Source organism: Mycteria americana, chromosome 1 (assembly GCF_035582795.1).
Source record: "Mycteria americana isolate JAX WOST 10 ecotype Jacksonville Zoo and Gardens chromosome 1, USCA_MyAme_1.0, whole genome shotgun sequence".
Taxonomy (NCBI): domain Eukaryota; kingdom Metazoa; phylum Chordata; class Aves; order Ciconiiformes; family Ciconiidae; genus Mycteria; species Mycteria americana.
In genome coordinates this window covers 51,577,740-51,604,943 of record NC_134365.1, presented here as the reverse complement: position 1 = coordinate 51,604,943, position 27,204 = coordinate 51,577,740, and the positions used below count along the sequence as shown (strand labels likewise).

The window sequence follows — 27,204 nt, the reverse complement described above, 5'->3', positions numbered from 1 at the left end:
AGTCTCCAGCCTTCTGCAAATCAGCTAAAATTTATCGGTCTATTTATTTCTGCCTCTCCGAAGCCCTGGGAGGGATTTTTTTCCAGACAAGAGCCCAAGTCACAGACTCAAAGACTTGCAGCTGAATTTTGTCATTGACTCATCACATGCGTATTGGTAAGCCATCTGCAAATAAGATAATTGTCTGTAATTTGGGTTATCTCATCTAAAGACCTCAATTTCCATTGCTAAAAATGAGCCTAATGCATATGACACAAGGATATTGTGTAGAATAACTCACTGTATCTAACTATTGAAGAGCTCTTTGCAGGTGTAGAGTGCTTGTTATGGCTAATTAGCATTATTTAACCATACTTCCAGCCATTAAAACTCCATTGTCCCAAATGAAATCGAATCAAGCTTTTATTCCAACCTGTACATAGAGAATAATTTTTCCAGCCTTAACTGTAACTTGCCATTTGCTCTCATTTGATCCACTTATTAGCCCTTGACAGTGAATTGAGTTCAATCTCATCTGTCTCAGTAGCTCAGATGATCCTAGACTTCATCCTGAAAACCTCTGCACACAGTTAACGCATTAAATCCCCATTTGTTTAATGGAGCAATTGTCCCATTTCAAGCAGTTGAGGGGTGAGAGCCCTACTCAGTAAGTAGGGGTGCAGGTCAAAAAAAATCAGTATATGCCCCACCCAGCAGGAAGCTTTTTAGACTTGGTAGAAAAGGGACATGATAGATTGACTGCTTGGGCAGTAGCTCACCCATTGCAGGTGGGAAAGCTGTGGAGAGCCTTTCTCCAAAGAAGGTCACACATACTTCATCTCTGCATATACCAAGACACAACAAACTAGGGTAACACAGTATTTTCTTTCTTCTTGGTTTTACTGGCTGGAGACAAGTTCGTTATTCATTTACTCAGAACAAGTGTCAGAGCAGGCTGTGGAAAGTAACACAAAAATAGCCATCGTTATCTGTAATTTCACTGTGATGTTTATTACCGTGTTTCACAAAAGTGATTTCCTTTGTGAGGCAATTTCATGCCTTACTAATTCCTAATACATCTTGCTGCTACCTTCAAATGTACAATTTCAGAAGACATTTCCACAAAATCCTTTTCAGTTCCCAAATTTTAAAATATTCAATATACTCCAGCCTGAATATCATTAGGTTTTAGAAACTATAAATCTACTGTGTTTACTTTTAAATTTCATTTTCTAGAAATACTCGGTTACTTATAGCAACATGTGATTGATGATACTTCTGCAGCCTGGTGGAATCCAGTTACTTGGTGCAGCAAAAGTTCACTTTTCGAGGGGTCACAGTGGGAACACATTATCTTGGAAGTAGTTTTCGGCAGTTTCCCATTTGCTCCTCCTTGCATGTACTTAGTTATTTCAGCATTTGTTACGCTGTGCTAAAATCCTGTCTCTACAAGCTCGATTCCTACTCCAGGTGGATCGTGTATTCTCATTTATACCCTTTCAGGTCTTGTGGCTGAGCTTGCCTTCTAAGCAAGAGAGCAGAGGCTTGACCTAGAGCTCTTTGAAATCCACCTTTCTCTTTACTCTCATTGGGCTTTGTACTGAGTTAACAGCGTGCTCCAGTCAATTGCAAAAGCAGCACAGCCCTTGCCCAAAGCCTGGCACAGAGCAGGTTGTCATAATTTCTTTCATCCTTCTGCCAGTTTTTTTCAGTTCAGCCTGAATGTCTGCTGTCTGATGTTTCTGCCACAGGACGTATGTTTTACAGTAAACAAGGATTGTTTTAATTTCTCCAAGATAAATTACCTGTAAAAAAAAAAAAATTGTTGCTTGAAAAGCTAATTGCACTTAGTCAGTCTAAAATGCACCAGTTAGCGTGTCTCGTTTCAGAGCTGGAGGCATGTGTCTGAGCCCCTTGCTCTGCTCTCATGTCAAAGGCTGTTCCTCGTGAGCGTGGCTGGAAATGGGTACCTGCTCTCCAGGGCCAGCAAAGCAAAGGTACAGGACGCGGTACTAACCCCATCCAAGTGAGCTCTTGTGCTCCAACCTACAGAAAGGAGCATGCTTGCTGCACCATCTGAATTGGGGATGGGCCAGGAAAATAAAAAGGAATCAATCAGATGCGCCTGAAGCTAAATGCGTAACTTATTTAGCAGTGTGAAGTTTGTATTAATGTGGAAGCGGGGACGGTGCATGTGTGTCAAGAGAGAGAGAGGGAGAGAGAAAAAGAAAGAAAAATTCACAATTGTTGGGAAACAAAAAGTTATAAACCTGTATGTTCAGGTCTGCTGCTAGTCAAATTTCTTAGTATTTCTGAATGATGATGAATGAAAAGCTAGAACTCCCTGAACCTAAATATCCTTGTACTATAGTTAGTCCTGCCAGATGTACATGTAAATCCAACAGAAGAACTTCTGTATCCACAGATAAAAACACCTGTGTAAATCCTCTCACCCCTTCCTGCCCACCTTGAACTTCTAACTAGGAGGAATCAAGAAAGGACAGTGGGTTGGATTTGCAGTAAAATTTGGCCATGTGCATATGATGTCATTATATGTCATGCCAGACAATAGCTGTATTATGTCACCCTGATTAAAAAATGGACTGCTGTATCAATAAGCTACTGCCTATCATGATGTCAGTCTGCACAATGCTGTTGATTTAAGCAAAAGAATTATAACCTCTTTCCTCTTGATCACTTTATTAAATCCAGATTGATCTTTCATCCAAAATGTGAAGGAATCTGCCAGCAACCTTAGCAATTAATGAAAATAATGATCTGCTGTAAAACAAACAATGGTGATTTAAAAGTACAGGTCATGTCTCTGTTTGCCAACAAGATACAGATAACTTTTTTTCCAGCCGCTCTTAATTCTCATCTTTAAAAAAAGGCATAGATACTAGGGAGAGTCTGTTAATTGCAATTGAACTCAGGTTCCAATTTGAGCGCTCAAAGATTTTGGCTTACAAATAGGGACAGCTTATGCTAAGTCTGCTGCACTGATTCTGGCCCCAAGCTTTTCACTCTGCCCTTCTTCAAAGATTTCTGCCTCTGCTGCTGGGATTGCTCAGCTAATCATAAAGCGGTTGCAGATCAGCTTAAATCATAGCTGGATGCACTGGGAAAGACCAAAATTGATGCCAGTTTACATTAATATGCCAGAGTGATACAGCATCTACTTCACCAGAAGCTGAGCTGGTCCTGTAAGGAGGGAGGGAGACATCTAAAATGGGCAGATTGTTGGTACAGAAAATTCTTCTAAGCTTTCCTAAGCTCATCTATACCTACTAATGAGTCAGAGCTTTAATTCCCAATGAATTAAACAGATCAACTCTGAGAAAGTTTTCTACTTGAGTACTTTTAAGAATCCAGCCCTTAAATTCTTCAGTTATTTTGATGGTAGGACTGAAGTTCCTGAATCACTTAGACTTTGCAAAATTAGTACCTAAAATACTGTAATTCCATTTAAAAATTCATACAACTCAAACACTATCTGTGAAAAATATTCTCGATCAAAAAAAAGTGCATACTCCGAGTGAATGTACTGTTTCTGGTTCACATTTATAATTAAAAGGGTTTTATTTTAAATGTTAAATGCTTTACATTTTTGGACAAACATGGAAGTGAAACTGTGTTACATTTTAGCAAAAAATTTTAACAGCACTTCTACTTTCCTTTCATGTTGACACAGGCCACATTGGTAAGATTTTATCTGCATAAAAGATAAGAAACATCCCTATTACAGTACCAGGGAAGATGGGTGAAAGCGTAAGTTTTAAGTCAGAGGCAAAACTCTCACTTAGTTTGGTGAAATCACTGTTTTCCTAGTGTGTTTAAGAATATATTAGCTCTTTGTAAAAAATCTTGTTCTTTCCCTTAGAATAAAACAATAGAGTCTCCCAAGTACGAGAGCAAAAGGAGTCACTGTACTAGCATAAGCCTCTAAACACCATTGGAGATGTTATTGCTTGAACAGTGTGGTTTTATTGGCTTGGATTATTCAGCATGTGAAGATAGATTGGTTGTTTCTCATATGTGTATTAATATCAAAGCCAAAACTAATCTTTATCAGATCCTGCGCGGGAGAACCTTAGAGCTCCCAGTCACTTGGATACAAGTCCTAGCTTCTTGCTTGGCCTCCAAGAGGGCACATCAAAAGATCTTTTTCACTTGTTTCTGAAACATTGGGCCTTTCCTGCCTCTCCATGCTGTCTTCTCAGAGCTACCAAACCGGTGGCATTGTCAGCATAGCCATCAGCTCCCAGCCCTGCTCTTGTCATCCCTCGCTCCCGTCGGCCACGCATTCTCGATCGCTCTCACCTTGGGCAGAGGGTGCAAGCTGAGTCTCTTCTAACACACAGCAGATTTCTTGGTCAGTGGCTTCATACCAGTTCGAAAGATGCGCCGCCATTTCTCAAATGAGTGTTATTTTCTAGGGATAAAATGGCAAATGGCTGTTTTGGCTATAACGCTGCCCGCACTTTAGCTGGGGTGCCAGCCCAACTGGGAGATTCGCGGTGGTTTGTGAGCATCTTCTGATTTCAGATGAGTGCTTTTCATGCTGCTTATGTTTGTTCAAACACTGTATGTTCTGTGCTCTGAGACATTTCCTGACCACTCAGTTGAAATTTGTGATTAATTAGATCTCATCAGGTGGAAATGTAGTTAATTACAAAAACAGAGGTAATTGTTTCAAGGATGATGCTTGCATATATAATTTTTTCCTGTTGTTTTTTTTCCTGCTAATTCTACTGTTGAAAAACAACCTGGTTTTTGTTTTGCTGTGGAAAGACCCCATACAAAGAGGAGACACAGCTAGAACTCAACTGTGCACAAAATGTTGTCAAATGAAAGTGTGAGAAAATGAAGAAAAGGAAACAGTTTTTTCAGTACCTCTTTGAAATCTAGTAAAGGGGCCCGAGACAGGTAAAGTTCAAACGTGGCCATTTACCTTAAAAGTAGAACATTGAAAAACAGGTACTTCTAGGAAGACATGTCTGTAATTTCTCTTTATATCATGTGAACGGATAGGGTTTTGGAGATGTCCAGTGTAGTAATGCACACCCGTTTTGTACCTTATTGCATGGAGCTTCACATCCAGTTAGGTTTATCTGGTATGTGGTATTTAAGTGATGGTTGCGTTTCATTTATCAGCTCATAATTTTTTATGCACATAAACATGACAAAAGGCATGCCAAAAGAAATATGTGCATTTGGATGGAAATGATCCATTAATATGAAAGACCAAGATATATCAACATCATTTGTATTCTGTATACATGCATATGCTAAATAATTTTGTTTTCAGAGTGGGTATATTATGGCTTTCTGACTCTGAAATAATTACAAGGCTCAGCTATAGCTGAAGTGTTAGTCACAGTGATTTAGCTCTGCTGGTAATGTTGCGAATATATAGAATATTAACATGGTGCGGGGCAGCAGTAGTGAAGATGAATCTGTACTGTGGCTGTACTGAGTGTTCACCTTTCCAGACAGCAACACTGATCTCTCTGTCAGTACTTGCACCCATCCATGTGTGTAAAACTGGGAAGCACTATTAAAATCAGAGCCTTGTTTTCAGTAAAAAAACTTTTTTTAAAATGGCTTTCTCAGAAAAGACCTTTATATTCTTTAGTTTTCCAAGATCTCGTGTACCAGGTCCCATAGCCATCCTCACATGCCCTGGTGTCTCAGTGCTCTCAATACTTTTCAGTGCTGTGCTTAATGGTAAGACCAAAATGTGCCCAAAGCGGTTTATTTTATTATTCTGCCTATGCTATTTTGCTAATATTTTGGTTTCTTCAGCTTTTCTCAAAATGGCTAGCACTCACAGCTTCTTTTATTTTCCAGTGATATTTGCGGATACTTGAGCATATCTGGAAATTACAGCATGGGTCACTACAATAGGAATTCAAATAAGCTTAAGTACTTCCAGTACTCCATCTGGAAACCTTTGCTGTTGACTTATTCATAGGTGATGATCGGTCTGAGCCACAAGTATTATAGTCACCACTATAATTTATGATTAAACTATCTTTTAAAAAAAAAAAATATTTCCAAATGAAGAGAAAAATGTTACCAGTTTAGAGAGGTTGCTCAGAAGGCACTCTGCGCTGCACAAGCATATGTTACCTTAAAAAGACGAAGGCTGTTGCTCCCCCTCTTAGACAAGGCAGCAAAGACAGACAACCACATCCTTGCTGAGAACTTTGTATTCTCAGCTGCAGCTTGGGGTTACCAAAGCCACTAATTCCCCATTCAGCAGAGACCTGAGCTAGCTTTGGCTATAGGATTTTTGCCGCCCAAGACGAACTTGAACGCTGGCACGCTTCACTGCCTGGGGTGTACTGTCGAGCATGTCCTCTACAGGTTTTTACTGTCTGCAGAAACCAGCTAACTACTAAGATAGTGTCTGATCATATAGAGCAAGTCTTTTTTTCTCTAACGAAACAGAATTTATATTTTTAGCCTTTCTGCCACTGAATTTTGTAACATTTTTCCTCATTCAAGTGAGTAGCAGTTTACTGAATCTTACAGTAGATGTTCAGTTGTAGCTTGTAGCCAGAGAGCTGATGATGTTACATCTTCGGTGAATTACATGGTAACGATTGAATTTATCAGAGTAGAGTGCCAGGACAGCATGTTTACTACACTATTTTTTGTAATGAAGGAAGAGAAGAATATGTGTATGTGGCAATAGTACCGAAGCTGTAGCCACATGCCATTGTGGCTTTTTTAATTAGTAGAGCACCATCAAGTTAATTTTCAAGTTAGCTTTGTGCAATTCTGATTCAATAAACTGCTTTACCGATGCTGAAGGCCAGGGCAACACGGTCCCTAATGTCTGACTGCAAATCTAAGTGCCAGATTCTCCAGACTACTAGCACTGTCTAGCTTAGGCAAATTCATAGATGGCTTTAGAAATTTTGTTTCGACATTTATCTATTTATTTATATATTTTCAATCAGTGAGTGCTGACACAGATTTTTAATGCCAGCATTGAGAGAAATGTGACATTTTTATCACTAGCATTATTTTAATTCACAATGCAAGAAGCTACAATAATAGAGTCACAAATTAAAGAATTCTGTTGGTGAACTGGAAAGGTAAAAGGTTGTGCGTACCCAAAATAAAAAACCAACACTGTGCATGGATGAGGGCCCAAGTTCTAGCCTGTGGTTGCTCTTTCAGGATGAACTCATGGTGCTGATGGGTAACAGCAATATCTGGGGAGCGTTAATGGTACCTGGGCAGCTTTGAGGGCAGCCAAGGGAGAAGGTGTGCCGTGAGCAGGAGCAACAGCACAAGGGACCCTGTCAGGGTTGGCAGTTGGTGGGCTGGTGCACTCTGGGTTTCAGCTACGCTCGGGACAGACCTCAGGCATTTTAGACGTGGGCTGCTGTAACTGGGGATTGCTACAAAATACTCTGGGAGGTGTGGCTGGCACCAGGTCTGCTGGAATCAGAGTAGCATTTATGTGGGTTGTGCAATGCCTTGCACAATGCACTTCTTGAGTAGGAGCACAGCTAAAGTGTCAGAAGTTACTAATTCAGTTGGTCGTTGCAGTACGATGCACTGGATTTATCATTGCAGTGGTTAAAGACCAACTAGGATTACAGAAGTATTGTAAACAACTGCACGGGTACAAAGTAATAAACAGTTCTTAATTTACAGTCTATATCAGTATTTCTTCTGCATCATTATTACGTGGTAGGTTATTTAAATGCCTACCGAAAATTAAGTAAGATCTTACTTTGACACAAATAGTTTGCATTAGATGAGGCGATGCTAACTGAATTGAAAAATCTAAGTTCTATTTATGGCCCATTATCTGTGGTGGCATTTTTATTAAATTCCACAAAATGAGGAAGCAACACATCCACTCAAAATTCTAGGTGCCACTAGAATAACTATTTGTCCAGAATATTATTTTCTGGAGGAGTCTAATTTATGCATTCCAAGTACTTTGCTGGCTGATAGTAGTTCAAAATAAAGAACATTTTTTGCAGAAATTTAATCATTACCTTCAGCTGTGAATGCCCATTGCTCAGAGAAAATTGTCCCTATAATTGTGCTACCATTTTAACTGGCAATTTAATTAAGGCTCTTCTCCTTATCAGAGTAAAACCAGGGATCATTTGTTGTACACCTGAATCCACTGACTAAAATGAACAAGTTGCAGAAATAATCTCCATGTAAAATGTCGGAGAGTTACTTGAAATAATGTAGTTGCAAGTGCCAAACTAACTTGAAATCAAAGCGAAAGAGAGCAAGTCCGCTGTGACTCTGGGAGCAGCAGGTGAGGTGGTAACTCTGTGACCTACTTTGCTGCGCTGATTTATTGGCACTAGTCATCCTGGTAGCCAAAACCCAAAATTCCACATCTGTTGATATTGTTACCCAGATGCTTGTAAAGGAAAGTCCGTGATGGCGGTTTCAAGCATTGCTGTGATTTCTCTCTCTGTGATTCACTATACCTGACTCGACTTGTTGTCCTAGAAGGTTAGCATGTTGTTCTCCTTGACATATTTTATCCCTCTTTTTTCAATACTATTTGCTCTGCAGCTTCAAATAGTCCAGGCCTGTAAGAAAAAGTTTATGGTAGTGGAATTCAGCAGTCAAATATCCAGAAAAATATAGCTAAGACTAAGCTTGTAACTGGTGTGTGTAGGTCTTGTATTTAATTATTGATCCTAAATTATTTGAACTACCTTGTACCGTATGCTTGCTTTCTTGCCAGTCTTAGCGGTCAGTCTTGCGAAGGAGAAATGTTACAGCCTCCAAAGGTTAAGAAAAATGAACAGCCAACACAGAGGAATTGTATAACAGTAGTGGTGGGTGGAAACAAGGTTAAAAACCTTTCTGTGAACTAAAGATCAGACACAGGTTTCTGTTGTCAGGGCTGGGAAATGAGTTAAAGAATTATAACCTCAGCTGACCTTAATTACCTTGCTGTATAATGACCATAAAAAAGGGAGAGGTTTAGAAATACTGCCTTTGCTGCCCTTGTATAAATGCTGGGCAAGGAATTACTGGGTTACATAGAAGTTGAATTTGACTTTCTTGTGTGTATGTGCATGTTTCAAATCTGTGCTATGTGTTTGTGGGGTTTTTTAATATGATGTTTTAAAAAGATCATGAGAGAATTTAAAATCTAGACTTGATTACACAGGTTACTTAACTGCTGAGGAACCTGCTGGCTACCCAACCCATGATAATTGTGCTAGGCAATACAGATAAATGGTTTACAGACCAGCAGTAATGTTCTAAAAATATATTGCACCTTCTCAGTTTTACGACATGGGCAGATCCTATGCATAAGCTACAGGGTTCACAGGGGATATCAAAACATCTTTCAGAAAGTTACAGACTTCTCTGTTTGCTATGCTGCCATTTTCCAACTCATCATTGTCCTGGCCTGCAGCAGCCCTCAGAGAGATGGTCCGTCCTGGGCCATGGTGGGCATGGGGCTGGGGAAAGGCACACCTGGAGGTATTGCCTCCCGCTCTCTCCATGATGAGCGTCTGTCTTTTGCCCTGCTCCAGGTTACCAAAGGGAAGCATCAGGGGATGACATTACGTCTGTCGGGAGGGATGGCGCAGTCCTCTGGGCCTCTTACAGTGGCAGAGCTAACTAGGCTCTGACCTGGCCACTTAGCTCCCATCTCCCTACCTGACTCCTCCTCCAAGCACAGCAGTACACGGCTAACAGACCCTATAACCTGCCCTAACCCTCCGTTGGCCGGTGTGGGACTCGCGCAGCCCGCCGCATCCTCACCGGAGGCTGGGGACTTTGCGGGTCAGCGAGAAGTCAGGCTTGGCATTGCTGCGCGCTCCATGCTGCGTGCGCCAGGTTGTGCTGCCGTGTCTCACGGGCTCCCCTCTGGGAGCCAGGTCTTCCCTGGGGAACTTAAAGCGGGGATGAGGGTGTATTAAAAAAACAACATGCTTGTTGCTCTGAAAAATGCAAGCATATAGCCACTGCTCGAGTTTTCCTGTCTCGTCTCTTGCTCTTCCCATACTGCTGCTTCCTCCCCTGCACTATTCCATGTCCTATCGCTTTCTCCTCCCCGTGGGTCCAGCTGATGATGCAACAACACATGGGTTAAAAATAAGTCTTTTGAATGAGAAGCATGTTTACAGCAACAGGAGGCAGGGGAAACAAAAATCAATAGGAATGGTTTTCTGGTTCACAGTTTCATTAATGTTTTCCACTTTAAAGGGATTTGAGATTTTTGTGAGGTAAATGACCCGTTGCAGGCTACACAGACATTTCAAGTTACATAAAAATTTTAAGGCATAATAAAGTGTTCATGCGTATTCCTGCTTCTGGGGATTTGAAAGGTTACTGCAGATTTATTTTCCCGTTGCTATGCACTTTATTTTGATTCTTGGGAACTATGGATGAAGGCGAAGGTAGCAGCTGTGTCAGGAGGCTACCCATGAAGCAGGAAAGTTTTGTCGAAGTGTTTTAGGTACCTTCTTCCATTCCTGTTCCATCTGGCACGAGAGCAGACGCCAAGTACCACATGCTCTCCTGGTTTGTCTGTCAGCTTCTTACGTAGGATTCGTCTCTGCCTCTTGTGTGAAGGCCTCCAAGTAAGCCTCAACTGCTGAGCCTTTTCCCCTGTCCCCAGCCCTATATCCATTTTGTAAAAGTGCACCTGGAGAAGGGTTACAAAAATGTATGGGCCCCAGTAACTTCCCGTGACAGTCCCTGGGGTCCTGTACAAGCTGTGTAACACCTGAAAATGTTTGAAAAACATAGCAACAGAAAGATGGAACTACTGACGGTCCACCTCTTTTCCTCCCTAGATGAACTGGTGCGAATCAGTCCTTGCTGGGCATTTATCCAGGGTAACTGGCATTAGTAAATAAGACCACAGGCAGATTTTAACAGGAAAAAATAGCTTAAGAATTTATCACATCATGTCAGCGGAGGCAACAATATCTCTCGGCAGAGTTTCCCCCCACCCCACGAGTGGACGGAACAGGATGCGTGCCTGCACGTCAGCTCCTCAAGGACACGGCAGGTGACATCTGCCACCCCAGCCTCCTCCTCCTCCTCTGCTGTTGCTGGGGGAAGGATCAGATGTGTAACTCTATGGCAAATGAAGCAGCATCAGACTGAAAGAAAGTGCTCACTGTCCTCCGCCTGGGACAAGAAAACATTCTTTTTGCCAGAGCTGCAACTAAAACATGTGCACTGCACACTGGTTTTATTTTTTTTAGGCTTCCAGTTATCAATATACATTTAAAGATGAATGTTGACAAGTATAAGCAGATTGTTTACATTGAGTTCTCTCACCTCAGGGCAAATTTAAAACATGGTACCGCTGGATTACAGCTCGCCAACAGATGCGGTGGATTGTTTCAGGCAAGCTTTCATGTGTCTTGCAGTATCACCTACACAGCAGATTGCTGAGTTTTGTTGCCGTGCTTAGTATCAGTTATAACTTTCTCAGTGCCCACGTGCTTTTAACTTCCCTTGAAAACTGGCTGCTGCCACAAAATAACCCAATTTATGTTATTATTATAACATTTAAATGACATAGCGTGGTCAAAACAAACCATCTGTGCTGACAAGAATTTCCATCAGTACACAGCTGAGGCATCAGCCTTCAGCAGAAGAGACTCAGTTAACAACATCCATCTTCCTTACGATTTATTTCAAAGTCATCTAATGCATCCATCCACTGTCTTCCATCTTTCCGAGAGGCTGGCAGAAATGAGATTGGCTGGAAACTGTCTGAGGGGTGAAATTCATCCTGTGCCAACAGTACAAAAACACATGACGATACCCCTGACGGTGATGTGGAGCCCAACGCAGGGAGAGCTCAAGAGGTTCTGTTCTGGGAACAGTGTCATCTCTGATTTGTCTAATAGTATCACTTAGATTTATTTGTTTGTGTTATATTAGAGCAGAACTGCTGTAAGCAATTTTTATATATATATATATATATATATAAAAAATAAAAAACCCCCTTCAGACTGATATTTGGAAGATGCCTGTATGTTTCAAGTCTTTCAAGTAAGCCACAAAATCAAAGGATGCAGAAAGATCAAGGTTGAATGTCAATAAAAGGTTGCAGTGGGAGGCCTTTCAGACTCCCTGTTTAGCGGTGTTAATGCTGTGGCCATATCTGAAAGTTAACTCTGGGTTTTTTTTCTGTTATTTTGTTAGCACCTCACCTTGATAATCTCCAGATCTCTTTTAAGGAAAGACAGATTAAAAATGGAGTAAAAAGACCAAGTAGATTATCCAGGGAAAGTTAAGTTTTAATAAATGATGCACTTACTATAGCCCTGAGTGATGGATAATTCAGTAAAATATCAGTGTGCCTTTGAAATAACCTTGCATAAGAGCTATTGGCCATAAATTAAGTCAATAACTTGTATGTGCGCGTTTTTAAAATCCGGAAAATAGTTTCCATGTTCTCTCTCGGGTGCCACATGATCTGACAAGGTCAGCATATTCTTCAAAGTACTTGCATAAATACATCAGTGTCTTTGCAAAACTATGTGAAATTCAAAGTACAAAGAATTAGTCCTGAGTATCCATTGCAGCATGTATCTCACCTGCGTGAGATACTGGTGAATTCTGCCACAGCTGCTCCAGAGACTGATGCTGACCAGTACTGACAGCGTGATTTACAAGGTCTAACTAAACAGTGATGTCTCGTGTAGGAATCCCCATATGGCCAAGCAGCAGCACTATACGCTGATCAAATCCTTGATGATCAAAATCAGTTTAATTACTATCATTAGATTTGAATCGGAGAGGTAACATAGATGCAGAAACCTAGAGACGTATTGCAGAAATTTCTTATGGGGAACAAACTGTCATCAGGTATATGGCTCTTAGGTAGCTTTTCTGCACTCATTCAATTAAATCCTAGTAAATGGAATTAGGAAAAGCCAGCTAGAACAAATTATGTATTTCTTCCCTCCTCCTGAGACACTCTCCTGGTGGAAGTGCTCCTGCTAGCTTGCAGCTGACCCGTTAATATGAAAACACTGCAGCTGCTCAGTATTAAAACTGCAAGTTTTCATACAGCTTCTCATACTTGTGATTCAAGAAATGATGCTATTGCATAGTCTCCATTTTATATGTGTATGTATATATGTATCTATAAATATATATATTTATATCTATAAATATAATTTCTATATATACATTCTAGCTTGAAATAGCTAGACACACACAAGTAAGTGTGACTGAGGGCTCCATATCCAACATTCAAAGGTATCCAAGTGCCACAGAATTTGTGGTGAAAAGAATTTCAAATTTACTAGTGGCTGAAAGTAAGATTTTATTGCACACCTCCAGCAGGACTGTAGTACTACAGATACTGATGCTGCATCTTATTTGAATGGTTCTGCAGAACATGAGAAGAACTTGCTCACTCTAATTACAGGACTGATTTTTTTCCCTACTTTAATGGCTGTCCACAGTTTATTGGACTAAAACCCATTGGCAATAACAGAAGAGATTTGGGAGGGTCCTTAGCTGTTGAAAATTGGTAATGCTCACAGAAGTTAAAAGGTTTGTCCCAATTTAGGACATTTTAAAAATCTGTTGCAAGAATTAATTACGAAAAAACAGCTTAGAAACCTCTCCAATCAACCCGTAACATGCAAACAGGTCCACTTACTTTTTTCTTCTTGGGACAAAAATGCCCTCTTCAAGACTGGTACATCCCTTCTCAAAAAAACCCACAACCCTGTTAACTTTCTTCCCACTGCCCTATTTTACTATTTACTCTCCGACACGGTGACCAGTTGAGAACTGCTCAGGCTTTTGGCAGGCTGAAGTCAGGAAGGCACGATGTGGGTGTTGCCCCTACACACCGCACAGTGCCACAGGGAAACTGCTCGCCCTGCCTATAAAATGCTGTAAGCACCGGGGAGGCATAAATTAATAATATGTGTTTATACATATGCATGTCTGTAGAATACCTAATGAACAAAGAGAAGATAGCTTGAGCGATATATTTTTAACCTCAGTTTTCTGTCTAGTGTTTTTCTTATTTCGGACATTACAGGGCAGTATAAAGACATGTTGAAAATAGTAGGGATTTGCTTGCTGGAAGTGTCATTCACAGCTGCTGAGGAATAATGGGAAACTAAGGGAGGGGGAAATGCTCATATGCATGTGTTTACCGATGCACATTTGTACGTGTGTAGATCTAGAAGTTACAAAAGGAAACAAGAGGGCTGTGTCAAGAAGCTTTGGGGGAATCAAGTCAAAAAGAGGTTTGTCGCAATGCAAACAAGGGAGTTTAGCTCTGTGCGTGCAAAGAGGAAACAAAAAGGTATCTGTGAATAGAAAACATGCCTCGTAGGGGGAAAGCCTGCTGATTTGGGGTCTGTTAATCTCTGCTGTTTTTAAATCGCTGTATGATTTTGATAGATGGGCTGAAAATGTCTTGCTGAGAGCAGTTACTGAACGTTTGCTTTTATTCTCAAGAAGAGGATTCACTTTAAGCTATTTAAATGCTTAGGGATATAGTTTAACTTTTAGATGTTTACTCTGCTGCCTGTCTCCATTCACTACAGAGGAATGCAAGAATTCCCTGCTGATTTAGGTGAGCTTATCTGCTTCTTTTCTGCATCAGTGAAGCTGAGTTGTGTACAGATGCGCCCTTATTTCTTCCTATTGGATGCCTTAGAAAAATAAATACGTTATGGTTTTGGGGACTGACCAGACAAAGTTCAGATAACGAAAGGAAATTTCATTATCAGTAGCAAGAGGAAAGTTTATACAGATTTAGTGAAGCATCCCCTGGACATGACACATTCTTAGAGAAGACAAGAGCATAGCTTTCCTGCTGGCTTACTTATTTTACTTATATATGAAGAATTTTTCCCTTTTCTAGCAAACCAGATAATAGTTTGCATACCTCAGATGCTTTATCTCCACAGATGTTCTAAGGCCACATTTGCATTATTCTTGGTCCTTCAAGCAGTCCTGTTAGTTTTCATCTTTCCCTCATCATAATTTCAGCAGCTGGTATTATGGTACTCATATAATTGCTGATCTCAACTTCACCAGAAGATTCACTCTGAAGCTTCCCGCTAGGTTTTTGCTTGGATGAAGCTGTTTGTTATTTTTCTAAGGCCTGAGTGAATCATGCTACTATTGAAGTTCTGTTAGAAAATGAGAAAATAGTTCATTTTAAAGGTTTAATAGTTCATTTTGGAGTGCCCTGCTTTTACAGATTTCCTTAAATGTTAGATGGCTTAACATTTGACTGTATCCTCGCTCCGTATCTTTTACAAGGATAATTAACGTTTATAAAGATCCACAGTATATTGATGTTAAGAGTCTTTGGATACAAACGTACCCAACGTGCTATGACACAATTAAACCTTTGGCAACTAAGAATGGATTGCACAATCAACTTTAGTCCTTACTTTTGACTTCTGCTAGGTTCTGCCTTCTGCCCTCAGGCATGATTCCCTGCCCACTTTCCTGAGTCAACACCACGGTTTGAGGAGCTGCGCAGTCAGTCAGATGAGGGAGCTTATAAAACTAATACGTATGTATTTTTGCAATCTAATAGTTTATTTTGTTTTGACAGAGGTAGTTTTCACCTGGGTCAGCTCTCTGACCAGCTCACCATTGTTGCATCCAAATTGCAGCCCAGCCTCAAGGATAAGGTAGTAGACCAAACACAGGCATTAAAGGTACATATCTCTGCCGTGATAATACCTACACATGTAGCATTACAGGCTACCAGTCATCAGTTCTACATACTAACTCTGAAGCAGTGGCATCCAAGCAATCAGTGGTTTTTGCTGCAGCTCAAGTACACGGTACAAGTACTCCTCTGCCTACGTTACTGCCTGTGGGCAGCTCGCATGGGTTGCTTCCAGGTCGGTATCAGTAACTGGCCGTTTCTGTTTACGGCCCCTGAGATACCTTCCCGTGCCTGTAGTTTCAAGGCCACTGACGTCAGCCGGTGGCTGTGCTGTCGGAGGCCCCACCTGTAGCTGGGATCATTCTTTATCTACGCAAGAGGGACATATATAGAGAGTGCCCTTTTGCAGCTGCTTGCTATTACTCTTGTGCAGTTACAGCGGAGCTACACGTATGTGACCAGAGCGACTTTGCGTACCAGCCAAGGCAGAACTGTGCCTTTCAGCTTAAGCAAATCCTCAAACCATGCCTAGCGTTTCAGTGGCGCAAAACAGAACTGCTGGAAAATGGTAGGTTATTTTTATGAAAACTTGTGGCAGAAATGAAAAATCAGTGAAATGAAAATGGAAAAAAAAACCTCTTTTGAGTTTTTTCCTGCTAAGTTTTCAGTGAAAAGTTTGTGATACGTTGTTTTAAAAGATAGAAAACGTGAGAAAATGTATCGTTTAGAAAAAAAGTCAACCTTTCATTGAAAGAAATGCCAAGTTTTGGTCAGTGTTAATGAAGAATATGCTCCGTTGTTTCGTAATTGTATCAGGCCTGTGTGTTTGAGATGCTGAAAATCATTGGAATTGGTGAGTATCAGAGTGAGTTGCAAGGTAGGCGCTTTCCCTTCATGTCCCGTGTCTTTGCGATACCACTTGTTTCTGAAGGGATTGTCTTGATTTGTGTAATACGACTTCTCCTCAGCTGTGTTACTTTGTTGTCACTTTTATGTGCCTGGGCCCCAGAATTCATAATTACTTATGATATATACCGTGTTGCTATTAGTGTTTATATATTGCTCCAATGCTTGCTGAGACTCCTAATTACAAGTGTTTCAAAACCCACATGTAATAATTAATCTTTATTAGCAATATAGGAAAGCTGGAACATTCAATTTCTCCCCTTATAATACTCTAAATAAAATTGTTTCTAAGGCTGTGTATTTGTGCGAGATACACAAACACAAATAAATTTAAGGGAACATTGTAAAAGAACAGTTTCACTAGTAAGCCTATAGTTATTACAGTTTTTTCCTCTGTTTTGATTTGTAAGCATGTATCTGTGAGATTCTTGTTGATAATGTCATGTCTTTATACCGGGCTTAAAAAATCTGTCTGACATCTGGCCTGAGGTGGTTACAAAAAAGAAGTGGGGAGCTGCTCGTAGCTCGAGCAGAGGCAATTACTTGCTGACCTTCCAGATCAGACCAACCCAAACCCTGCTGCCAAAATTGGGCTTTTTTAGGCAGGAAGAGGGACGGCTTCATCTTTCAGTAACACTTCAGGCTAGCTGGTGATGGGCAGGGCTGAGTACACGGTGGGCACTGGAAGAGCAGAGGGGTTTCAGTTTCTTCCAGCCACAGAGCTGTCTGGCTGCTGCAGGGTGTCTTGTGCAGTGCTGTCAGATGTCTGTGGACGCTGAGGTTCTCTATGCTTCTGTTGCTTAGGATTGCTTTACATATAAATGCTTTATCAACATAGCTGTATTGATGAAGAAGGTAAAGAAAAAGAAATCTTACCCTTCGTGGATATAACTTTAAGAAGAAAAGCTCAGTTACAATTATGCTGGGAAAAAAGGTATTGATTTTGTTCCAGAAAATGATATCCCTCTATAGCAGAATAGGAATTTTTATTGGCAAATGCTGTATCTCTATAATTCCATTTTCTAGTGATCTCACGCTGTAACATTTTCCATTCATGGAAGCTCAGGGGGCAACTCCCCTGAAATGCTAGGACTACCTTGTGTTGCTACAGTTTCCAAAAACATTGCAAAATAAGCTGCTTCTTATATATTCCAGCTAAAACTCATGTCCCAGAGATAAGAAAATTGTACTGTATGATATCTCATACATTTCACTGGTTACCTAAGAACAAAGCAGAAGACTTCAATCTTTCAAAAATTGTCCCCCAAATTTGTAATGAGTAATAGCTTATGAAATTATGATTTTAAAAGGCCCAAAAGGATGAGTATGAGTCTATGTTAAAAATTCAGACTGTTTTTTTCTGCTTAAAATCTGTATTCTCTCACAGACTATTCTGAAGCATCTGACAGCACTGGGATAGTTAAAAGTAGGAATCATGTTATATCTTATCACTTGCCTCCGTGGTCAACTAGTCGCATGTCTAAACTCACTAAATCTAAATTCCAATTTAAATCATGATTCCAATAGTCATAATTATGTAGTTCTGATGCAGGAACGTACACATACAGATGCTGCAGTTTGATATTGTTAAGAATGAATACTTACATGCAGGAAGTTATGAAGCTCTGCTGCTATCTGGGACATTAGTAGTGAGTGAATATGCTTTGGAATATGCAGAAATATATGATAAAGGCCTTCCATATTGAAGCAATTGGCAAAACTTTAATTAATGAACCTGGATTTTTTTCCATAATAAGCATTATAAAATAAAAGTAAAATGAATGTAATACCCGTTAGCAATACAACCAAGAAGCAAATACGGCAAATACTTTATTCAGTGAAAACTATCCTGTAGAATTATATAGTAATACATAGTAATAACCCAGAACCGGCTCCTTGATAAATTACTATATTTAGATGAGTAAAGGGAGTGTGTTGTTGGACACTTATAAATGATGGTCGATACAAATTTACTTAGTGTAATGCAAATGTCTGTGCTATGCTGTGGTTTTTTGTTTGCAATTTGCTGCCTTTAAAATACTTGTTGTGAAAATCAGGAACTTGGAAGATTTGCACCAATTAAACATAGTGGCATTTGGGCTTTTCTGCTTAGTTGATGTTAATCTTTCAAGTCCCTGTCACCCAAATCAGAGCTGAATGTCATATGTTTAGGTCTGGCAGATTGAGAAGTAAACTGGAAGGAGCTTTCTGGTTTTATTACACTCATCTTAAATGGGCTCTTAACCATATTTATCTAATGGCTTTTATTAATCCCCAGCTAACCCACCAGATAACCAACTTAACACACTTCCCTGTTCACCTGGTTTTACAGGAAAGCTTTTGTATTGCATTTAATTAGAGTTAGCAGAACCACAGTTAGATGAGTTGTAGGTGGTTGACTTTGATAGTGGTGAGGGAACTTGAGCTTCATGTCCCTGTAACTTGCATCTCTGTAGATAGTCACTGTAGTGAAACCCAAAGGGCTGCATTGTAACAACACTCACCAGGAAGACGTGTAGGCTTACTTGTATCATCATTAATTTTTCCGTCCTCTCATAACCCATCTGTTTTCTGGTTGACTGGCAAAGAAGTCCTAATCCTGCATTTGACATTGTCTCTTGATATGGAAATAATTGATGTTACACATTTAGCATGACATAACTTATACAGAGCCACAGCCATGCAATGCACTTCATAGACAAGTAAAATTGACAGGTTCCTATTCAGCACAATCTACAGTCTCTGTGTGCAACCATCAGCCACAAACTGAGCTGGGATGTCCGTGAAGCTACGGCCATAAAGCAGTAGGGTGAAAGTTGTGGTGTATTGACTTACAGAGCCTTTAGTAGCTCAGATGTCAGCTACCCAGCTACGTGCCACTTCAGGGGGGGTGCGGGCACTTCTCTGAGCAGTAGGTAGAGGTGGCACATCCCGAGAACAATTCTTGTGTTCATGAGCTATGTCTAATTTGAGGTTTTGGCTTGTTTGTTTTAATTTGGGATGAAAGGTCGCACTGATGTAACCACCAGGATATGCAGTAATAGGAGATTCAGGCTGGCTCTCTTCTGGCTGCAGTCTGAACGGTTTGGATGCAAGTTCACATTCATGTTTTGGAATGGGGTACACCTTTATGCGCCAACAGGCTGCAGCTGTTGGTCCTGCATACCTCATGGCGATATCAAAGTGGCTCATTCGGGCTGCATACACTTATTCCCAGAAGGGCCCCAAATCACATACTATGAGGCAGAAGAAAATTTGTAAGCTGATGAGCAGCAACCATTCACATTGCCCGAGGGAGAATTCTGTACTTGCCTCTGCAACATGGGTCATCTTTTAATGTAAATAGCTGGGCTCCAGGCAAGTTCTTGGGTGTACAGAACAGCTGGCATTCAAGTCTGCTAAAAAGGTGGCTCTTATTCACAACATTTGAAATGCAAAACACTGCCACCATCCTGTAGGTACTGGTTGCACTATTGCTGTCACTCAGCAGCAGCAATGAGGAATTATGTAGCAGAAATTTCCTAGGCTGTACGAGAACGAGGAGAGGCTTGAAATTGCCTCTCATCACACAGCAAGGGACACAGGATATTAGGCAGGGGAAAGGAAGAAAAGGGAGAACTTCTGTTACCCTCAGTAGGAATTTTTGACTTGCTTCTCTATCCTTCAGCCCCTATCAATGCATCTCACTAATACACGATGACAGTCTTAGTTCTGGAGTTTTTTCCTATGTAGAAAATGAGTACTCACAGAGTGTCCATGGCTGTTATATCCTGAAAGCGCATAAAACATTTCTTAGTGAGGAGAGGACAGGGGAGGAGAGGAGTTGATTTAAAATTTTACTTTGATATCTGAATGTTTATCAACATCTTCTGAATGAACGTCACAGCTTGGCAAAGCAATCTGTAAGTCTCAGTGTGATCCCTTGGTAGTTTGTGCTGGGTACTGACAAGCAGATTACCTCCTTTCCTGTGGGTGTGAATGGCTCATGGTTTGGCAGATAAACTGAGAACTGTGACAGTGCACTCACGGATAACTGCAAGACCTATGTCACTCAGCACTGTCCCATTTGCCATCAGATTTTGAAATGGCACTGCGAGTCTGTCATCATCTAGACCTTTTCCCCAGAGGCTGGTTGCTACAAGCTTTTGGAAAAACATTTGGAGGGCATGTTAAAAAGTCTCTCTCGTAAGAAGCCCCAGTATCCTGTTTAGAGTACAGATGTTACCATTGTGGAAAAAGGGACCTTCGCGTTCTTCCTGACTGTGCCTTTGAAATACACCATATGTTTAATTTCTCCCAACAACATCAGAATACCAAATTTAATAATAGCATTTTTAATTCCGGAGAGCTCAAGGTTCTCCACAGAAGAAAGATGTGCTGTGCTTCTCCTTTTACAAATGTGGCAGTGGAAGTCCAAAGAAGTAAAGTAAATCGCCAAGATCCAGATTCATGATAAAACTGGAAAGAGAACAGGGCCAAACCTCAAGCCAGCCTCCTAATGATAGGATTTCCATGCCTTCCATCTCCATAAATGTTTCCATTCTTGTGATACTTCCCAGCGTGTGTGCACGACCCCATCTATGGGATTACATTGTGTGGGAGTTGGGTTTTGCTAAGTAATCCCGCTGTCACCACTGCTGCTTCTTCTCCCTCTGTAGCCTATACATAAGTCAGTACAGATAATTCATGGCTCACAGGTGGGACTGCTGTGTCCACTGTCCAGGGTCATGCAGCAGGAAATGGATGGCAAGGATGCAGCTTTCGCAGGGATGAGCGAGACAGGAGTCGTCTGTAGAAAGCTCAGGCTCCACCTGACAGGCCTGCTTTGGGCAGTGCCTCTGCTGCCCCTCCAGAGATTTGAGTTTCCTAAAACAGGGCAATGCAGGCAAACCCAATATTGATGTCTGTCCCTCTGAAAGCCAAATGCAGTGGTGTACGCCCTTGTATGGTGATCTTAAGTCTAACCAGACCTTCCATTCCTAATTGGCGTTATTTTTTAAAAGGTCACTTTAAAAAGGTAGGCAAAATAATGTAGTTAAGCATTGTGGGTCATGCCAGCATGCTGAAGTGAGGGAAAGCACTGGAAAAGGATGAAATTACTCTGTGCCTCTAAGGACAGCTAGGCAGGCAGTGAGGGATTTTGAGGTACTTGAACTTCTAAATTGACACAATGGATGGCTGGGATGGTTTAATGCTTTTATCATTAATTTAAACCATAGAAATTAATTTTAAAAATGCTTTGTGAGAAGAACAAAGGATGAGAGAATTCATCTATGGACTACCGCTTCTATCTCTGTCACTGTGAGTCCAGCCTCATGCTCCTGCCAATATCCGGAAGGATTTGCTTTAGTGGGTTGAGGGTTCAGTTGAGAGTAGGTGCAGTGTGTGGGGAAGAGCATTTATTTGAACTCTGTGGGCTTTTGAAAATAACAGTGAGAGAAGTACTGTGCTGTGCAGTATTCTGCCATGTTCAGGGAGTCATGTCTCTGTTTTGGAGTGGGGAAGGAGAGCTGTACAAACCAGCTGTGTGTGCAAGAGGAGGGGGGGGTATCTTTGCTCAGCCAAGCAAAATGAAATGTATTCCGCAAACATGCCATAGGATAACAGTCTGTTCTTGCTACAGGCCAGGAAGGACCTAGTGGCACATGTGTGAGGGGGAAAGATAAAGGGGGAAAAGAGCAGCCTTTGGCAAGAGAATTGCATGGCACCATGGTTTGATATACACTAAACTTACATTCTGCAGATGCAGATGATTTAACTCCAACATATGAAAAGAACCATTTATTGAGATGTTTGCAAGGTGCAGCACCTGCAGAGACTGCCGAGATGGCAACAGCTCCTAATTCAGCTTGTGTAGAAGGGCTCTCCTGACCTGTGGGACAGGTGCCTCTACCCAAGCAGCTATTTCTGCTCCACCGTAACTTGCTGCTGTGTGCAGCAGTTGTTCCTAGCTGCCCAGCCCGCTGCCCTGTGGTCACAGCTCCTCCGGGAACTGCCCAGTGCCAGGGCTTTTGCTGCTCGTGCAGGACATGGGAACTGTTGTTGCTGGTATGCGTGGCAGTAACTGCCACCGCTGAGCGCAGTGCCCAAGCAAATGGATCCACAGGCTTGATTGGAAGGTGTGACTAATGCAACACCGAGGTCTTATGAGACTAACCATATTATCCTCTCTTCTTAGAAGTTAATTAGGAGAGAGTGCTTTCTTCATAAATATATTTGTATGTTAATACTGCTGAGCCCAACCACACATGATATACCTCTAAATATATATTGCACATCCTCTTTTCATCTTGAAGAGAAGTTTCATCATTTTGTGGGTAGTCTGCTGCTATTATTTAAATAAAGCTGATATTATTTAAATAAAACTCTTAAACTTTTGAATAAACTATGATTTATAATAAGCCTTGCATTACTAAAGAGCCAAGCAGTTGAAGCCTTTTATGTGCCCCTTTTCCAACGACTTACCCTCTCTATGCTTTGATCAACTACATCTGGCAAGGCTTAAAAAAAACCCCAAAAGTTTTTGAGGAAATAAGGATGTTTCATCCTAGGTGCTGGAAACTGCACAGTCCCCTTTGGAAATGTGCAATTATGACTTCAGTGAAAACCCCAAACCCACAATATTTGCCCATTTAATTTCTTACTGACCTTTACCTCCAGAGTTCCCCTCCCTCTGGCACATTTTGAGTCATGAATTAACTTTCATGTCTGATCTGAAGGACTGAAGAAATCCAATTCCCATTTTAAAGCTTTTTCCCAGCAGCCTTCCAACTTCAGCTATCTCGTTCAGCTGCATAAGAAGTACAGGAAGGATGGCAAGTCATTGCCTGTGTGCAGGTATCCTGTGTTAGTTTGGTTACTTTGAATACTGCATTGGGCAAATAATGCTTCCCTTAGTAAACCCACTCACGACTTAATTTGGGATAACTTTGTAAAAACTGGTGTTAGTGTTGAAGAAGAAACACCTGCAAAAAGGTGAAGTCTAGGATTTATTTTTACTTTGGAATTTCAGGTCTTTCATTTTTGAAGACCTCATTACGTGAAGACACCAAGGAGGCCCTTGTGTCAGATAATTAACCTCTGATAGTAGTGTTATCTCAGAACACAAGATTCCAAAACAAAATGTAAATGGTGCCAGGGAAATATTTTTTTAAAGCTGCAAGCCCCCCCTAGGATAGTTAGCTGTGTTGATTTATGTATGTTTATATATGCACATGCCTCGGGACTGTTGTTGTCTCCAACTAGAGAAGAAAAGCAGTGTGACTCATGCATGAGAATCGTAACAACTGCACCTAAAAGGTGAAGTCCTGCTGCTGTTGCAAGGGAGTCAGTCTGAAGGAACTCCAGATTTACTTTGTGTAGAAGTGGTAACCCGACTATTCTACTTATTCCAGAAGAGAAAAAAAGTACATCTCCTGTACAACTTAATGAGTGATTATAAAAACAGTATTCTACTTACACTTTTCAGTAGTTTAAAATATGTTAAGTGTTGCTGATTTAAATGCATTCATCAGCATAGGTGTTCTGAAGATAAAAGCAAAAATAAGTCAGGAACTCCACTCAACTCTTGGGAATTTAAGTACATTGGCATACGCGTGCCCTGGAAAACAAGTTTTCCTTGGGTGTTCACAAGTTAATGGTTTTAAGCTCCCCTGCGCTAGGACACCGAAGGATTTCTCATACGTGTAATGTGCAGAAATGGGGACTGAATTGGTTGCCGTGCTCCACTAACCACTTTGGAAAATGCAGATGCTGATTATTTAGTTGGTTTGACAGAATTTTTATAACATGTTTATTGTGGAAAACTCTAGGTATCAAGAGCTTTCCAGCAGCAGCACTCAGCTGTGTCCAGGGTGCCTTATGCTACTGCAAACAGTCAAAACCTTCCAAGTGAGCCTGCCCCAAAACAACAACATACTTAATACTTCTGGTTTCTTCCTTTCTTTCCCCTTTGGACTTCTGAACCTTTAGGATTTGCAATGTTTTGTGAGGTTTCGCTGTAGCCACAGGGTCTTGATTTAACAGATGTCGAGATGGCTGCTTGATGGTAACTCCCTCTGAGAGCTGAAGCTTTAGCAAAAACCCTGAACCAAACCAGCGGTTGTCAGCAGAAGGAATGGGACTGGCACCCCTCTGTCCAGCCATACCTCTGGGAGATCATCCTTGCCCCAGCTCCTGCCCCCTCAGAAGCGCCGGTCTTCAAAATTAAAAAAAAAAAAAAAAAAGGCGATTTATGGCCCACTCCCTCTGGCTAAAGCTCGCTCCCACCCTCTTCTCCCCTCAGGCGTCCTCCCTTTTCCGAAGCGGGGGGGAAACACCACAGCCCCGACTCCCTCACGACCCGACCGTTAGGCGCCACAACGCGCGGCTGACGCCCGCCTCGCCCCTTGAGGCGGGAGCCGGAGCGCTGAGGGGTTAATCCGGGTGTGCCGGCTGAGGAGAAGCGGAGCGGCTGCCGCCGCGGTGCGGGAGGGCCGGGCACGCCCGGAGGGGCGTGCCCGGCCCTCCCGCACCGCGGCGGCAGCCGTGAGCCCCCTCAGTGCCGCGGCCGTTGGACTGGCGGTTGGGCGGCCGTTGACGGGACCCCTACTTGGGCGCGGGCTTTTGGTGAGCACCGCTGAGGAGAAGGAGGAGGAGGCGGCGGGGCAGCATGCCGGGCAGCGACACGGCGCTGGCCGTGGATAGGACGTACTCGGACCCGGAGCGGCACCGGCGCCGCAAGACACGGGTGAGGCGTGCGAGGGCACGGAAGGGGCTGTCGGGGCCACATTTGGAAGCAGGCGGCCCGGGGAGGCGAGGGTGATGGGGCTGCCAGGTGGGCCTGAGTGCCGAGCTCTGTGAGGCAGCCACCAACCTGCAGCATGCTCCCCAAACGTCTCCACGTTTGCTATGTTGTCGATCTAAAGAGAAGCTTTTTATCTGTGCTTTTTTCATATTCCTACTCTAAGTACTCTTTGGTATAAGAAAATGAAATGAAACTGGCTGTTGACGTAACAGAAACCGATGTTCAAGATATATCCATAACAGAAACTAGTTGGAGGCGGGAGTAATAGAGAACTTACGCACCAAAGTCAACAGCGATGATGATTTAATGAAGTGACTCCATGTCTAGATCACACTGGTGGATATCTGGTTTTGGTCCTGTTTCTCAAGGTCTCTGTTTAATAAACTGTGGATCAGGTGATTGTATCTAGCAGCAGAGAATGATTACAGTTCCCTTCCTGAAGTTACTTACAAGAGGGCTGTGATAGGGATGGAGATCAACAGAAAAGGTGTATCTGTGTGTGCTAGGGATAAAGTAAGAATCTACTGTATATCCATGACATACGGCTTTATGGGATAGTTTTTCTTATGGTCTGCTGGCACGTTCATCTTTCTTTATCTTACTATTTTGATGGTTTGTTCATACCATATATGATAACCATGTATAGGCAATGCTTGTGATCCTTTCATATATTTAGTAGCCTTTGTCATGAATGTCATGCTGGTGAAGGCAGTTGGCTCTCTAGTTTATGTGCAGATTTCAAATTCTTACCTAAATGCTCAGCTCAAACAGGTGCAAAACAAATGTCTCTTTCTTCCCATGCACTGCAGAAAGATGTGAAGAAAAAGGTTGCTCTAGCTGACTTGGGATATCAGCAGAAATTCTGTTTTCTATGCTAAGATGAGATCCTGCATGTGTCAATAAACGAGCTTTACAGTTTGAAGTGTAGAGATTAGCTATTTGTGAAGGGTGACTTTTTTGGTTTTTTTTAGGGAGAGGGTTCTTGGTTGTTTTTTTTTTTTTTTAATTTTAATTTTTTTTCCCCCCTTGTACTGCAGGTTAACCGTTCTTTCAATCCCTCCAGCCCATTAATTGACAGTGCTGGAAAGGAGGTGGTGTGCTTCAGATTGTTGCTGCATAATGACATGTTTTAAAAATAGGTAACCCTATACACTGTACCTTTACTACTGGAGTCTACAGTGCTGTTCATACCACAAGCCGAATGCACATGCTAGTCATAACCCAGTTAAAAACTTTATGTATTTCCTTTGTTTTTTCTCTTTGCAAATTGAACTAAGTAACTTTTCTTCATTGTTCTTGGTGTAAGAATAATGTGCTACCTAGTTTACTGTGGCTATGGAAGAAAGTTGCATACCTTCAGGGATTATTTTTGGTATGTTTAAGAGTTAAACCTGAAGCTTCTTCTCTATAGTCTAGCTGATCTGCTTAAAAGCATAAAGTATCATGGCTAACATTCAGTGTTGTGTATTGTACTTGTGTATTAAAAAATAAAACAATTCTCATGCTTAAGACAATTTTATGAAAGCATTGGGCTTTTGTCTGATTTTGGGTTTCTTTTCGTCAGGATTAGCCTCTCCTTCCCTTCCTGTGACCATGAGAACTGGAAATATAACTGTAACAAGTTTGTAGAGCAATTGCATTACTCCAGGGTTTGGGCTTTACATGTTGTGTCAGATATCACAAAACCTGTAATGTAATTGCTAGAGGTGGTAGCAGCAGGTTCTATGTTCTAGATGATGGCAGTAGCTTGCATTAAATCCATTTGTGCTTATTCTGGACAAATAGGAATTTTTCCTGGGTGAATTGCCTGGATAACGTCAACATTCCTCTTACTGCTTTAACCAGGGGGATGGAAATGGTCAGGCAATGGAGCAGCAACAGCTGGTGGTAT

General features: G+C 41.6%; 1 protein-coding gene across 3 annotated transcripts in view; it reads left to right on the top strand.

Annotated features, from left to right (window-relative positions):
• Positions 1 to 27,204, top strand: part of TMCC3 (transmembrane and coiled-coil domain family 3) — a 150,130-nt gene that overhangs the window by 77,403 nt on the left and 45,523 nt on the right. The window contains exon 1 of one of the 3 annotated variants that reach the window (XM_075497195.1): positions 25,092 to 25,256. The exons of the other annotated variants lie outside the window; for them this stretch is intronic. Within the exon in view, the coding sequence (XP_075353310.1) occupies positions 25,179 to 25,256 (78 nt within the window). The 5' untranslated portion in view covers positions 25,092 to 25,178. Of the gene's footprint in view, positions 1 to 25,091; positions 25,257 to 27,204 lie in introns of those variants that run through there. 3 annotated transcript variants of the gene reach the window in all.